The 16,571-nt window shown below is 37.8% G+C and overlaps 1 protein-coding gene across 5 annotated transcripts in view; it reads left to right on the top strand.

Moving 5' to 3' along the window:
• The first annotated feature begins 561 nt into the window (after positions 1–561).
• Positions 562–16,571, top strand: part of magi2b (membrane associated guanylate kinase, WW and PDZ domain containing 2b) — a 161,432-nt gene continuing 145,422 nt past the window's right edge. For all 5 annotated transcript variants that reach the window (XR_008361209.1, XM_053505583.1, XM_053505584.1 and 2 more), the window contains exon 1: positions 562–1,167. Coding sequence is in view for 4 of the 5 variants with exons in the window: in XM_053505583.1 (XP_053361558.1) it covers positions 870–1,167 (298 nt within the window). In the remaining variant the exon portion in view is untranslated. The remainder of the gene's footprint in view (positions 1,168–16,571) is intronic.

Consider the following 16,571-nt stretch of genomic DNA (forward strand, 5'->3'; position numbering starts at 1 on the left):
ATCCGGGTCACTCCACACTCACTGCGTGTCGGGTTGCCAGATTGTACTAACAATTCTTAGAACCCACTCGTTTCACAGGACGAGATTTTTTTTTTCGTGTAACACTGTTATCGTAATGTTGATACGTACAGTTTGGTTTGTATTCCCATTTTGTTAATAATATTGCCTAATAATAATAATAATTATTATTATTATAATTATAATAATCTTTTTTCGTTTCTTTTGTTAGTGTAAAGCTGCTTTGAGACTAAGGCAATTGTTAAAGCGCTACACAAATAAAATTGAATATAATTCTCATCATGCACCATCATATTCTACATAAAATATATACTGACCTTCTGTTATTTTAAATAAACTATGTAATTAGCTTGCTGTTACTAATGTTATAACAAAAAGTCATTTAACAAATAAAATGCTCAGTAAAATAATCAAGTAAAAAGAAATCGCATAAAAGTCATCAGTTGAGGAATTATTATTATTATTATTATTAATATTAATAATAATAATAATAATAATAATAATGTTATTACTTACTAGGAATGAACCTCCTCGATCTGGCAACGCTGCGCGTGTGCGTGTGTGTGCGCGCGCGCGCGCGTGTGAGACGGTCTGCTCCGGTTGCGTAGCTACTGCTGCAGCTCTCGGCAGAAGCGCGCGCGGTACGTGCTACACGGCTCTACCAGCCGCGCGTGCGGTCGCGACACTGGCGTGAAGACAAAGCAGGAGAAGAGGAAGAAGAAGAAGTAGAACAGACACTAGAAGAAAGAGAAGAAGAAGAGCGCCTCGTACCGGCGCCGAAGCACCGCGCGACCCGATGAAGAGCCGCCCGTTAGGCACGCGCTGCTAGGCGGAAGGGAATTCTGTCCGCGATGTCCAAGAGCCTGAAGAAGAAAAACCACTGGACGAATAAAGTCCACGAAGCGGTGCTCACCCGCAACAAGGAGGGCGAGCTGGGCTTCGAGCTCCGCGGCGGCGCCGAGAACGGGAATTTCCCTTACTTCGGAGAGGTGAAGCACGGGAAGGTGGCCATCCAGAGCGGCAAGCTGTGCGCCGACGAGCTGCTGCTGGAGGTCAACGACACGCCGGTGGCTGGCCTCACCACCCGGGACGTGCTGGCCGTTATCAAGCACTGCAAAGACCCGTTTCGCCTTAAGTGTGTGAAGCAAGGTAAGACGGCCTGGAATCGGCTGCGGAGCGGCGTAAACAGCGGCGCGCCCCCGCGGCGCGCTCTCGTCTCGCTGCCTCCGTTCCGTTATCCGTTTTAACGTGGCTGTGTATGTGTGTGCGTGTGCGTGTTGTAGCCTAAACAGCTCCGGATGCCTACAGTAGGTGCCAGTGGCTTTGTTTTGACGCCATCGTGTTGTGTTTTTTTGCGTCAACATCAGTCCGACCCGCCGGCCTATCTCACAGATTTGGCGGCTTGTTGTTGCCTTGGTTACACGTGTCCTCCGCTGCTGATTTAACCCCCGTGGGCCTGTGCCTGAGAACTGATCCAGTGTATCCAGTCATGTAGCCAGAGTGCACGCTTTATGAAACAAAGCTGTCTGTGCAAATGGATGGATCATGAAAATGGATGGATCGTGCGTGTGTGTGTTCATGCACAACTGCACAAGAACACCTACAGTCTTACACAGATGTCGTGTTTATGTCAGATCTGCACGGGTAACAATAAAAAGCCTGTTGAAGTTTGCTCTGCAATGTAACACAATAAAAAATGTTTTTGTCATCATGCCCAAGATTTGTAAACAATGGGTAAAAAAGGGGGAAAGAGGACCCTGAGTGGTGGCATCACCTGGTCCTGCAAATGCAAGCAGATAACAAGAACAATGGCACATAATTGAATATATCGGCTTCACAATCTTTGAGGCATGCGGAAAAAAATACACGTGACGCTACAGGGAAGAATTGAAGGAGGTGTGATTTATTTAGTCTGCATGAAGCGCACAGGTACAGCAGACCTCTCCGAGATCTGACGTGAGGTGTAGTAAATCGAATTGCTCTGACTTTACTACGAAAATCCCATGGTACCAATTTGCACCTCCGAAAGCACTGTGCATATTTGACAAGTTACACAGGAGTTGTGAAAATCTCCAGATAACAATGTGATACACGGAGATCCAGTTTGTCTGTATTGAAAAATGCAGTGTTGTATTTAAAGATAATGTTGTTGTCACACAGAGAGAGAGAGACCAACATACAGTCATACATGCTCGAACCCTAGTACAGCATTTACAATGTCATCAGCTCAGGGACGGGCAAAAACATCATATCGCTGATATGTTGGTAGTGTGACTAACACACTTGAATGTGTTATGTGGTCCCAGTATAGGCTTTTTAACACCTTACACAGACGTGTCCCGATCTGATGGGCCTGCTGGACGTGATTGAGTTTTAATGTAACAGGGATAGACTGTTAGATAGATAGTAGAGGGATAAATAGATTGGAAAAATATTTGTGTATAAGCGTCGTATTGTGATTTTTTCGTCAGCAATTTATGTATCGTCAGACGGACTCCAAAATTTTGTTAAAATTATTTGTTAATTTAAATATGTTTATATTTGAGGTGGTAAAATGTTCCAGTTCCTCAGTTATGCTACAGGTGGTGCACTATAAACTGTTCACACGTTAAAAGGCAGCATTGCATCCTGTGTCCTATGAGAAAATAATTTGGTAGGTATAGAATTGTAACAAACCAACTTAGACTTATAAAATCGTGAGACTTATAGAATTTCAATACGACTCGAACCGTTTTCTAGGTATCGTAATAATATTAAATTGGTGGTCCCTGGTGACTGCCATCCTTAATATTTAACATTCATAAATCTGATGAACCAAAACTGCCTTATCGTACAGCTTGTTGTTGTTGTCGTTGTTTGGATTTTGGCTGCTCCTGTCGAAGGGTCAACAGGGCAGACCACCAGATCCACACATAACCTGGCACAGGTTTTACGCCAGGTGCCCTTCCTGATGCAATCCTCCTATTATATCCGGGTTTGGGACTGGCACTGCATCCAGTGGCTGGGGTTTGGACATTGGGAGGGAACTGAATCCAGGCCTTCTCTATGGCAGGCGAGAAACCTAACACTAAGCCAGAAAGCCCCCTTCTGAATCTTAAAGCGTAGATAAACAAATGTTTTTTATCAGGAATTTAATGTTTTCATTATTTGTTCTAAGAAAACTAAAAATGGGGGAAAAACAATTCCATAATTTATTAAAATTTTTTATTATTATTTTTTACATTTTAATTTATATACCTGTATATTTGCATTTTAGGTAAACTCCTATAATCCTATGGTCCTGGTCCACTCAAAACTTTTCACACAGCACAGTGTCCTGACTGAATTATTATTCTTATAAAACTGCACAAATCTGTTTAAAACTCCTGATTTTAAGCAATGTGTTTTCACCCCAAATATTGACTGTTTATTTTATTACTCTTTATTGCTCTTTATAGAAGTTTCTTTTATGCAGAAATGTTTTCAAAAGCATCTTTTGCTTATGCCATATTTTTGTATGTGGCCAAGACTTTTGCACAGTACTATAAGTAAAAGAGTTGTTAGGTTTTACTGAGCTTGCTGGAGAATATAACTTTGTCACACTCGCTCCTTTCTATTTTTATGCAAATCCAAGGAGCGTACATTGGGTTTTTTGTTTCCATCTGAAAACTATATATTTTTTTCTTAACAGCCATGCATATATTCTCCTGTAATGTTATTTGTTTATTAATTTTTAAGTTATATATCGAAATAGTGAATGTTTTTGTACATAATTATGCAGACTTGATAAACATATATAACAGAATTGGTACAGCATTGGTACATAATATGGTGCCTAAGACTTGCACAGTACGGTATATATATATATATATATATATATATATATACATATATATATATATATATATATATATATATATATATATATAATTTCTTCAGTGCAATATACTTAATGCTATACTGAGGAATTTTCTAGAAGAGCAAATCTAAGTCAGCAAAGACAGATCAAGCCATAAAGCTTACATTTAGCGAGACAGCCTTCTTGCTGTTGTAACTCTGTTGGCTGGACATGAACAAATCGTTAGTCTTGGTGACTGGGATGAGAAGTATGTGTCCAGGCTATTCATTTTTTATTCATAGTTGCCCTAGAGATCAGTAGCATCTTTTCTCATTCAATACCTAGAGGATGAATAACTCTATTCACTCAGCTTGTGTGATATAGATTTTTTTGTCCCCACATCATGACTTTCCATTTTAAAATATCACAATAAATGATTTAAGGTTTAATAAAAAAAAGAAAGAAAGGAAAGCAAGCATTTTTACCATTTCAGTATTATGCACATCAAGCAAAAAGTTTAATATCTACTTTGTTAAATACATTTCCTGGTGAAATAAATAGCATTTTCAGAATGGTCTGCATCAAGTATAGAAATCAACTGAGGACCTTATGGAAGTTCACGGAAGAAATGTGGTTGAAAAAATAATGAATTGAGATCTTTTATACTCTTGGTGAGGATGATGATGTTTAAAAATCGACAGCGGAACTGCTATGTTTAATAGTGAAGTGAGAATAGTGATAAGAGCATTTCCACATACACAGTGTGATGAGAACTCACAGGATTGTGGCCAGCTGTGTGGCCATAGGAAAACCACTTGTTAGTGAAACTCGTGAGGAATAAGTCTTCAGTCTGCTAGGGAGCATAAAGATTTGGAGAAATGGAAAAAAGGCCATATGGTCTGATGAGTTCAGATTGAGCCCATTCCAGAACGATGGGCACGTCAGGTTATAAAGGGAAACGCATGAAACCATGCATAGCGCCCATTGTACAAGCCTTGGGAGGTAGTGTTATGATCTGGCATTGCTTTAGTTTGTCAGGTCTGGATTCAGCAACGTTATGTAGCAATAAATTGATGTCAGCTGACAACCTGCATGTACTTAATGACCAGTTTATCACATCTAAGGAGTTTTTCCTCCCTTGATGAAACAGGCATATTCCAGGATTCAAATTGTGAAAGAGTGGTTTGGGAGCATGAGGAATCGTTTTAACGCAGCGGGCCACCACATTACATAGACTGTAGTAATCAAAGCTAAAGGCAATCAGAAAAAAATATATAATGGAGTGTGCAGGTTTACGAATCGTGGTTGGATTGGAGATTTACTTGTTTGGATCGTTGTTTACGAAGGGAGCATCTCTGCCTAAAGCGAGAGCAGAAGAGTTTGGAAGAAGTCTTTCATAAAGTGCGTGTTAATATTTAAGTGTTCAGATCATGTGTGCAAATAATTCCAGATTCTGATATTTATTAACTCATCTCTTATTTTATTGTTGAGAAAAAAAACTTTTTTTTGGCATAATTTTATACATGTAAGTATTTGCATTGCTCCTGTACACATACAAGGTCAATTATTATAAAATAATTCCAGATAAATATCACTGGATGTCATTGCAATGTAATTTTGCTAATATATTCTTATATTCTTAAGGTTACAACTGAGAACTGACTTTTATAAATCTGACATTTTTATCTTTTATGTATATTTATGGTGCACACTGTCTGGCACTGCTGCATTGCACCTCCAGGGTTGGGGGTTCAAATCTCACCTTTAGCATTTTCTCTCCATGCTTTGTGGGTTTCCTGGTCTGAAGACATGTAGTGAGAGTGGATTTTCCAAATTGCCGTGTATGATTGCGTTTGTGAATGTTTACTTGCTTGTGCTTGTGACAATGAATATATTAACCATTGTTCAGAATAACGCAACACAGTTCCGAGAGTAAAATCCATATTTATTTCTTTATATAATCCACTGCTTTACTAATGCACTTATCCCAGTGTGTCATTGCCTGCTAATATTTTTTAAACAATATTTAGAAAATTAGAAAAACAATCAAAATAACCTCGCAGTTAAACATATACTGTATAACATATACATAAACTGTATATATCTTAAGCAGCTGGGACAACAGAAAAGGGTTTACTCCTTTTTTTTACTCTAGTCTGGAGTTGCCTGTCTTTGGCTGAGAGCCAAGGGAGAAAAATTAGCCGTGCTCTCTGGGTGGGCGGGACAGCGTACTCTTTCTCTATAATCTTTGTCTGTGTTAATGTACATAATGCTAACTAGCTTGCCATACATTATTATGTTATATTAGCTACCATTTTTAGCCTAGTTCATCAGGTCTCCAGGCAACCAAAAGACATTAAAGCAGCACATTAGAGCTTGCGCTTGCCTGGTGAGCTAGCTAATGAATTTAGGATTTGTCCACTGCTATCAGTCTATTTGGGAAAAGCATAATGAAAAAAAAGGAAGTACACAATCTAAAACCCACCCTGAGACAAATCCTAACCCAAACTCAGTCCACCCTCAATTTATTTGCAGTTTTATATTTATCCATGTTAAAATTTTCTCTGTTCAAAATAGTTTTAACGCTGTGTTTCATCAGATTGCATTTAAGCTGATTTTGTAAAGAGGACAGAAGTTAGTACAGAGTTAGGAGAGGTTTGCTCGTACAGACTCAGTTCAAGTGATGATCCTCCTGAGAATTAAACATCATATGCATACAGGGAAGAAAGGAACGATTAAAGAGTAAAAGCATCTGCAGGAACAAAGTTCGAACAGACTTTAGAGAGTCACAGCACTAAAAAAAAAAACCCTCTGGATTTAGAAAGTAGAGGAAGACCAAAAAATACTGGCAAATACTAAAAAAAAGTATTCATTTTTATTTTTATAAGAATCTTCCTAATGAATCTGCCAAAATAATTAGGGGAAAAGTTCTAAATGAGCCTCAAAGTTTGTTTATACATGAGAAGTCCTGCTGGCTTATTATACAATAAATTAAACATTAAATAAAAATATGCAAATAGGATAAACAGCATAAGGAGCTTCAGTAAGATGAAGAGCAACACTAGTGCAGACATGTGGTAAGCCCTGCCTCTTCCTCGTCTGTTTTGTCGTTGTCATACATGTAGTATTGGATCGATCTGGTTGGTCGAGAGAACAAAATTAACAATCCTGATTATGTAAAATAGATTGATCATCAAGTTTGATCATCACCCATATACATCTTGCTGATGTGAAGAAGTTTACTGCAACCTAGAATCACCCAAAAAATGTAAGTCGCTCTGGATAAGAGCATCTGCCAAATGCCTAAATGTAAATGTAAATGTAAATTATTGGCATCTTTATTTAAAAAAAAAAGGTATCTATAATGGTAATAAAATGATCAAAATAAAAAAAATGACAAAAATAAAAATTTACCAACAAATAGGAACTAGGCACAATTCCCACAGTCATTCCTGGAGCTCATTCGAGCCATTATGGTTACAGAGTTATAAGTCTGTATATGGACTGGGATTTCAGTGTGTATGTGTGTGAGTCAATGGGGCGTGGCTCGGGCCACTCACTGCAGCAGCCCCCCCTCCCTGCAAGTAAAACTCACAGGCACAGTAAATATATCCAGCATAAACTTCAAAGCCACCAGCACTCCTGTGAGCGTTTACTTGTACCAGAGGAACCAACCTGTAGGTGCTAGAGAATTGTCTTTTGGCTTGTTTGAGAGAGCAGGATCTTGTAGGATGTCAAGTTTCATGTGTTTTTTTCAAAAATCGAGTGCAGGATGTGATTTTTTCCCCCCAGCATGTGTCCCGTCTGGGAAAACCATTAAAGTCTATTGAGCGATTTTTGCAGTGAATTCATGGCCATTTTGGAATGATGAAATATTTTTTGATTGACAGGATTTTTACCAAAGTAGTACAGTTTTTACAGCCTTTTAATGTACTATGAGTCAAAGGAGCAAATGGGTCAGTACGGGTGCCAAACAGGTCCTCATAATTCGAAAAAAAAGTGCATTATTTATTTATTAATTTATTATGCCCAGAGGTTGAGATCATTCCATTGCACTCAGGAGACCCAGCTGAATGTTGCGATGTAATTTTTGCCATATGTATAATATAAGTTTAATGTAAGTTTGTTAAAATTTAGGTCAATTAGGTCACCAAGTGCTGTTGGTCAGACTCCGTAGAAAATAAATAGCACCCCATTCCTGGTGGGGAGGAGATATGACATGAATTAGTCGTGAAGTTTTGCGTTTGAAAATACCAATAACAATAGTAGGGGTGTTGTAAAAATGTCCCTTCTAACAACGAAAGAGGCTTCATGATGTTATTGATTACACTGAATACATAAATATGCCGATGAGTGCGTCGATGCACCACAATGTTTACTTACATTTACCATGATTTATCCCCAACTTTGTCAGCATATGAGCTATTACGAGGCTTTTTCCCAAAAAAATATGAATTCAACTGTCTGTTCTTTACAGAACCTCCTAATAAAATGGTGTCGTGCACGCTGTGTCAAGCCTTTCTGAGAGGAATGCAGTTTATATTATTCATAGAGTTATTTAGTAAAATGTCACTGATTTTATATTTGTGTGTTTTTCGCCAGATTAACTATGAACAATAATTGTTAGACTATTAGACTAATTGGAGCGTAAAAGATTTAATAGATTATTCGATAAATAAAATGTTAACTGCAGCCTTAACCTACTATATTTCTTTATTTCTTTGAGCTTCATGTGCCAAAATATACAGTACTGAAATAAAAAGACGAACAGTATTACCTTGTTGTCATCTCTGAGTTTATAGTGATATTTCATAACAATAGACTGCATAACTGGTACTTGGTGCTGTCTTATTAAATCTTTCTTTTTCCAAACTCAGTCCCGATTCACGACCACTTCTGTATGAGTAGAAATAATACTCCACTATGAATAGTTTTTTCTCCACCGAGAGACCTATTTCCAACAACACCTGCACAACTTCCATTTCATTACTCAAAACGTGCGTCAGGAACTTTGTCCCGTCGACAAACACACATGCGTGTTTCAGTACTGTATTTTTCTCTCTAATTCATATTGAACCTGTTGATGCTCTTAAAAAACCCAAAAAGTATTCAATAGAAAGATAGATGGCTGTTAATCAGCAAAAATCAGATAATGGATATAGAAAACTAATTTTAAATACCATTAATCTCAATCAGGGCCATAACATAATATGCCAAGTTTAAATCTTTTGGGAATTTGCCACAAATCAGATCCATGAGTGCACACTAGTGGTTCAAGGTTTTAAAAAAATACCCAGTTCTCCTTCTTGTCATTGTCTAGTTTGAGAATCACCTTTTAATAATCACTTTTATAACAAGCTGTTTGGAGAAGAGGCAAGAACCTGTTACTGACCAGAATAAATATTAATATTAATCTCAATCCCAATATTTAACATCTCATATTCCATCTTCAAATCTGTGCTACTGTACTCTGGCTGCAGTGTCATTATAAAGTTGAGTCCATCATAACGTGAAGTGCTTAATATTTATATATATATATTTTTTTGTATTGTTTCATGAAAGATTGTCTTAAGCAGAATACTTGAGACTGCACAACTTATCACTGAAAGTCTGGGCCCAGTGACAGGATGTCATAGGAACCAATTTGGTCCAAGATGCTGCTCTTTGGCTGTAAGTGCTGGCCCATGGCGTAAAAGAACTATGTGGGTGACAGCTATTGGTTGGTGTTGGTGAGATGATTACAGGCTGCCTGCATAAGAATGGACAGTGACTGATTGCAATCAACACAAAGGGCAGTTCCTCTTAAAAAGAAGAAAGAAAAAAAAAGAAGAAATCTGTGTAGCTGCCCGTGTTAAAAACACTTATAACTCTAACTACTTGCGGATATAAAATTTTTTCATCCTGATGATTGCCTAACCTTTTACCACTGGCTGTGCTTCTCACTTTTATCAGAGTCTTTTCTGCTTTTATTTATTTATTTATTTATTTCATGCACCACCAGTCAGGTAAATATAATTACAGTGTTTTTATTTGGACAGTTTTCCTGAGACAGTCTATGTTGCAGGAAAAAAAAGGATCAGTGACTATTAAGGCGACGCAAAAAGATTGTTTGTTAACCCTTTGTCTATTGGCTTTTAATTGAATGATATTGCGGAAGCCTGTTACAGTATATGCAAATGAGCACACATAGGGACTTTTTAGTTTTTTATTTAAGGATTCAAAGCATTTTAAAGGATTTAGAAAATTTCTGCGTGAGTGGTGATAAATCATGGCACAATTTTTTAGAGTAAAATTATACAGTAAAAAATACATACATAAAAATAATAAAAATAAATAACAGAAATAACTGCCACTACAGTCTGATATACAGTGGGGCAAAAAAGTATTTACTCTAGTATAGAGTACTCTAGTATAGTACTGCTTTAGAAGAGATCTGCATGGAGGAACGTGCCAAAATACCAGCAACAGTGTGTGAGAACCTTGTGAAGACAAGAAAACATTTGACCTCTGTCGTTGCCAACAAAGGGTATATAACAAAGTGTTGAGATGAAATTTTGTTATTACCAAATACCTATTTTCCAATATAATTAATTCAATGCAAATAAATTCTTTGTGATTTTCTGGATTTTCTTTTCTTATTTTGTCTCTCATAGTTGAGGTATACCTATGATAAAAAAATGACAGGCCTCTCTCATCTTTTTAAGTGGGAGAACTTGCACAATTGATGACTGACTAAATACTTTTTTTGCCCCACTGTGTTATAGCTGATATATTACTTGCTATTTATATTTTTACTGATTAGCCAGGATCTTTTGATCATTTGTCTAATATTGTGTAGGGGACAAATTGATTGCTATGTACAGGTAATCCCTGATTTACGATGATGACTAAGTTGTAAACGAATCACGGAAGTAGCTCATGTGTATTGCACAAAAAATTGACACTGCAGTGAACCAGATACCAATATTTACAATTAGATACCATATTTCCAGTGTGTGAGTGAATGTGTAAAATGTCCAAAGTCTGGTATATTGTATTTGTGTTCGTGTGGGGGTGCGGGAAAAATGAGTCGGCTTCACCGGTATCAATGAACCAGTCCGGGAGCAGAATCAAGGAAAATTGTTGTCCTGTGAAGCTGTTCTGATGGTGAAAAATCCAAAATGGCATCTGGGATTTCCCTTGCGATTCAAAAGTGCAGAGACCACACTACTGTTACATTTCACGTTTCATATTTCAGATTAATTACCTTAGGCGTGGTTAAGGTTTTTGGCCACATGATGGCAGTGTGGGAAAAGGGCACAGAGATTTAGTCAAGTGGATTGGTATGCTTTACATTGCATATTTGTGTCAAAGCTGTGTAAGACTCATTTTGTCTGAGCTAAGAACAAATCCGACTTACAAACGTGTTCTCGGACAGTATTTCATTCGTAAGTAGAGGACAGCCTGTATTAAAATTTTGTGCAATAATAGACTTATTTTTTTAATTTATGAGTGCGCATTTGAGGTGATAAAAAGTTTATATATATATTTTTAACACTACAGGTGAAGCACTCTAATGTATTCACACATTAGCAGACAGCACATTGTTCTGTGTGGTAGGAGGGAATTATTTGTGACGTTTTATTTACTCGCTCACAGATCATCTACAGTATACCGCTGTATCCTGCATTTAGGGTCATGGGGGGCCTGAAGCCTATCCCAGGGTACACCACCAATCCATCGCAGACGTTTTTTTAATTCTTACAAAATCAGAAAAAAATTGGGATATTTATAAAATCGTGATAGAATAACAATAAAAATAGAATTGGCACCTAGGTATTGTGATAACATTGTATTGGGAGGTCCCTGGTGATTGCCATCCCTATAATGTACAATAGGTCCTCCTTTTGCTGTGAAAACTCCACTAGACCTCTGAAGGTGTGCTGTGGTATCTGGCATCAAGCCTTAGTAGTAGGTCCTTTAAGTAATGTAAGTTGCAAGATCAGGCCCCCATGGATCAGACTTGTTTTTCCAGCACATTCTACAGATAGCTGACATCTTTCTAAACCACACATTTATCTTTCCAGCAATTTGAGCTACTGTAGCTCTTCTATTGGATCGGCCTAAACGGACCATCACTCCACACGCACCTCAGTGAGCCTTGGTCGCTCATGACCCTGTCACTGGTTCGAAGGTTCTTATTGCTTGGGGCACTTTGGTATGTCCTGACCACTGTAGTTTTGGTCTGCAGTCTTGCTCTGACAAAGTAGCCTAGGCATCACAATTTGGCTCTGTAAAACCTGTGAGATTTGTCTCCTTGGTTTGCATCTCCCCTCCCAATAAATAAACAAATAAATAAAATGAAAATTGCATTTGCAGATTTTCAGTACTGTGCAGGAGCACGGCGGACATTTTGACAGGTGGTATCTGATTACAGATTGAATTGTCCATTTCCCCATAGCATACAGCTATCCAACAACTTAATCAAAGCCTGACAGTGCTGTGGGAGGAAGAGTAGCAGGGTGAACAAGCTGTGAACATCTTCAGTCAGAATGCTAGTGTTTAACGTCGATCTGGTAAGACTGGCTCTTTACCTCACATCTATGTCACTAAAGAAGCAGTACTGAAACCTAGGAAAAACACTTTGGCTGTTGCGATAACAAAATCCATTACAGGGAGTAATAAAAACAATTTGGTAAGTTTTTCGATTTTTGTCTTTATAGCTAAAGTGACATTTGGATACGTTTGGATTTTGTCAGGATGCAAACTTATATTGTCGAAATAGGTCTGGAATGCAATTGGTGTTCCAGTTTATCCCAAAGTTGTTCATCAGGGTTCTGTGCAGGACAGTGGAGTTCTTCTATTGCCACCTTTGCACACTTTGTGTACAGGGGCAAATCCTTTGCTTTTTTAATTCTACACATAATACTCCAAAAGGACAAAGAAAAAAACAGGTGTTTGGAGTGTTTTGTTAATTTAAATATATAAAAAAAGAACTAATTAAACCCAATTTCATAATTATTCAGACCCATGATTTATTATTTGGTTAAAGCACCTTTGGCGGTAATGACAACCATGAGTCTGATGGTGAAGAAGCTAGCCACGCCTTCCTTTTAAAAGTTTCTTTTCTTCCTTTTGGCAGAATCGTTCATGCTCAACAGGTTGGTTTGACGTTGGTGCAAAGCCATTTTTAGGTCTCTCTTCGGGACGTTCAGAAAGTTTTTCTGAAGCCACTTCTGTGTTTTCTCAGTGGTATACTTCGGGTTGTTGTCTTGTTGAAATGTAAACTGTCACCCCAGCCTGAGATCCTGAGCACTTTGGAGAAGTTTTTTTTACTCAGGATTACTATTTTTCTGCATCCATTTTCCCTCTATCCTGACTAATCTTCCAGTCCTAGTCACAGAAAAACATCCCCACAGCATGATGCTGCCACCATCTTGTTTGACAGCAGAGATGGTTTTAATAAGGTGATGCACAATGCCTGCTTTTCTGATTGCAGATAGTTCATCCTTTGTGTCATCAGACTGGAAGATTTTGTTTATCATGGTCTAAGGGTCCTTCAGGTGTTTTATGGCAAACTCCCAGCTGGTTGTCATGTGACTTGTAGTGAGGAATGGCTTGTGTCTGGCTAGAGACCCGATTGGTGAAGTGCTGCAGTGATGGTTGTTCTTCTGTAAGGCTCTCTCATTTCCATGAGGGAATTCTGAGTCTCATTCATAGTGACCTTTGGCCTCTTGGTTACCTCTTTGACCAAGGCCCTTCATCCCCAATTACTCAGTTTGGCTGGGTGGACAGATCTGCGTAGAATGGTTGTTCCAAATTTATTGCATTTTAAAAAAGTGGAGGTGACTGTGGTCTTAGGCAATTTCAATGTGGCAGAAATGTACCTCGCTAAATCAATAATTTTTCGCAAGTCTGCAAATATTTCTCTCAACCTCATGGCACTCTGACATGCACAATATGTTATAACATCTTAACTAATTATATCGAGTGAGTTATGTCCAGTTAGGCAGAGGTGATTCCAGTTGAGATGTAGAAGGGTCATATCTACATGTGCTAAGAGTCATATCCACCAGAGCTTAATTGTACTGTAAGTGACATAACAAAGAGTTTGAAAACTTACTTAAATGGAGTCTTTTTTTTATTTTTTATAAATTAACCAAACACCTGCTTTTACTTTGTAATTGTGGATTTGAATCCATTTTATACCTAGTGTCTAACATGACAACATGTGGAAAACTTCTCTTGGCACTCTGCATCTTCCAAACCTGTGTGTTGCTTTACATTGTATATGTGTGTCACAGGTGTATAACACCCTTACACTGTAAACTCGAATAAGTTGGCAAAACTCAAAAAATTTGAGGTAATCAGTTACATCAATTTTTTTAAGTAATGATGTTTCCAGTTTTAAGTAAATGGAACTATGAGTTTTTGAGTTTGTTGTACTTATTTTTTTTAGTTGTTGCAAATCAAATAAATTGTTGTTGGTCTTTCGGCTGCTCCTGGCAATGGGTCGCTACAGCAGACAATCCGTCCCGCACATAAGCTTGGCACAGGTTTTACACCAGATGCCCTTCCTGACGTAACCCTTCCATTTTATCTGGTCTTGGGACAGGCACTTCATCCAGTTGTTGGGAATCGAACCCGGGCCTTTCACATGGCAGGTGAAACACCTACCACTGAGCCACCAGTGCCCCATTGCCCTGATGATGTCAGACACAAAATCGCTAGTCTGGAAGATTTTGGAATTTTAGTCTGGAGTTGGTGGAACTTTAAGGTGACAGTTACTGTTACTTAAGTACTTAAAAGATACATAAAATAAAATTTGTTCAGCTAACTTGAAAAGTGTAATTTCTACAAACTCATAAATACCAAAAAGTTCTAAATACTCATAAAGGTCTATTAATTTGAACTAATTGTAATTATTTAAGTTAACAGAACTCAATATGTTTAATTACTTTGAGCATTAGGGTTTACAGTGTATCTCACATACGCAGCTTGACCGTCTGATGTTCCATAAGCTTTCGCAGGGTCTGCGAAAGCTTAAACATTAAACATTTATTTTTTTTTGTGCAGAAATATTTTAATCAATACGCCAAAACTGAAAAAAACTTATGGTAAATTGCAATAAACCATACTTACGGCCACCGCGCTGACTCCACATAGGTGACATAGGGGTGTAAGACTCACTTTGTCGGACTTACGAACAAATCCGACTTACTAACCTTCTTTAGAAGTGGAACTCGTTTGTAAGTCGGGGACTATAACAAACAGGGATGGTATACACTAACACATGCTTTCTAAGCTGCTGCACCACAGGGCAGTTCAACACACTTAGAGAAAAGTGCTCTCTGTCCTTTTTCCACATACACAACAATTGCCTAGTGTCACTGTGATGAACAGGGAGAGAGAGAGAGAGAATGATTGATGGCTATAACATCACCAAGATTCAAACTCGAGAGCGCACGTTATATATACATGTTTATAAAAATTTATAAAAATCTTATAACTCGACTTATAAGGGTAGTGTATTGAGCATTCAATACAGATTTGGAAGGATCGCTTTTTATGTCTCTAAGCACTACTGGAAAGTTTCTCAACAGAGACTTGTCTGGTCCGTATAATGTGTTTGTTAGTTTGGATATATAGGCATATGCATCTCTTGTAAAGGTCACCTTTAAGCTAATAATGTTTCATGTATTTATGCTGCTCTGGTTGTCCTGTCTTTACCTTCGGGCCTCTGGGATCTGGATTTGAGCATTTGTCATGCTGTAAGAGGCTGTTCTATTTCTGTCAGTGCTCAAGTCGAGATTGGCACGCAGTATTTAATTTACTTTGAATAAGTGCAAGAGCCTGCACGTGCCCCATGGTACTGTTGCGTCACAAGGGTGAACAATAATCTCAGTGAATGCAGGCTGAGGAAAGGAGGAAAGAAAGATTTTCCTATACACAACCTTAGTTTTTTAGGTCACTATTAAACCTATTTAAATTGAAAAAATAACATCCTTCACTATGAAACTGCATAATATAAAGGATCTTTACCTATTAGGTTTCCTGTTAGCTTAGTGTTTAAGGGTTAATAGCCTATTTGAAGTTATTACAGGAATAGATTACAGACTCACACACTTAAGAGAATGTTGAAGAGCCTCATCTACTTTGCTCCCAGGGGAGGAAATAGTGCTCTGGAGTTGAGTCCTTTCTCAATACAGTTCACCATCTTCCCCTCAAATTCACTTCACCTGAAGTCAGTGACCTTATTTTTAAAAAAACAAGTGCTATTAAAATATATAAATAATTGATTTTTTAAATGCTTTAATTGTATTTGATGTTGTAGTATGTAAAGTCAATAAGCTTATCATAAGTTGCTCATGCATAGCTCTTGGTACACCAACTTGTTCTGCTTCACTAAAATAAAATAATCATAACTAATTAATAAAAAAAAAAATATTATAAACCACTTCACTAACCACTAAAGCGTGTGCCACAGTAATAGCCCAAACAATAAACCTGTTCATGTTTTTTTAATATTGGATTTATATTCAGGCTCTCTAATCCTTGAACCTTCTGCTCAACTCATCATTATATAACATCAACAAATGTGTTGAACTTAACCTGACTGAGCCATCTCGACCACTCAATTGAGGTATGCTGCACTGCAAAATTCACAAGATGATACTATGTTTTTAAATACTGTGCCTTTTTACTTGCTTCACAGCATACCATGAAGGAGAATGTAATGCTTAAAAACATCATACTG

Source organism: Clarias gariepinus, chromosome 10 (genome assembly GCF_024256425.1).
Source record: "Clarias gariepinus isolate MV-2021 ecotype Netherlands chromosome 10, CGAR_prim_01v2, whole genome shotgun sequence".
In the NCBI taxonomy this organism is placed as follows: domain Eukaryota; kingdom Metazoa; phylum Chordata; class Actinopteri; order Siluriformes; family Clariidae; genus Clarias; species Clarias gariepinus.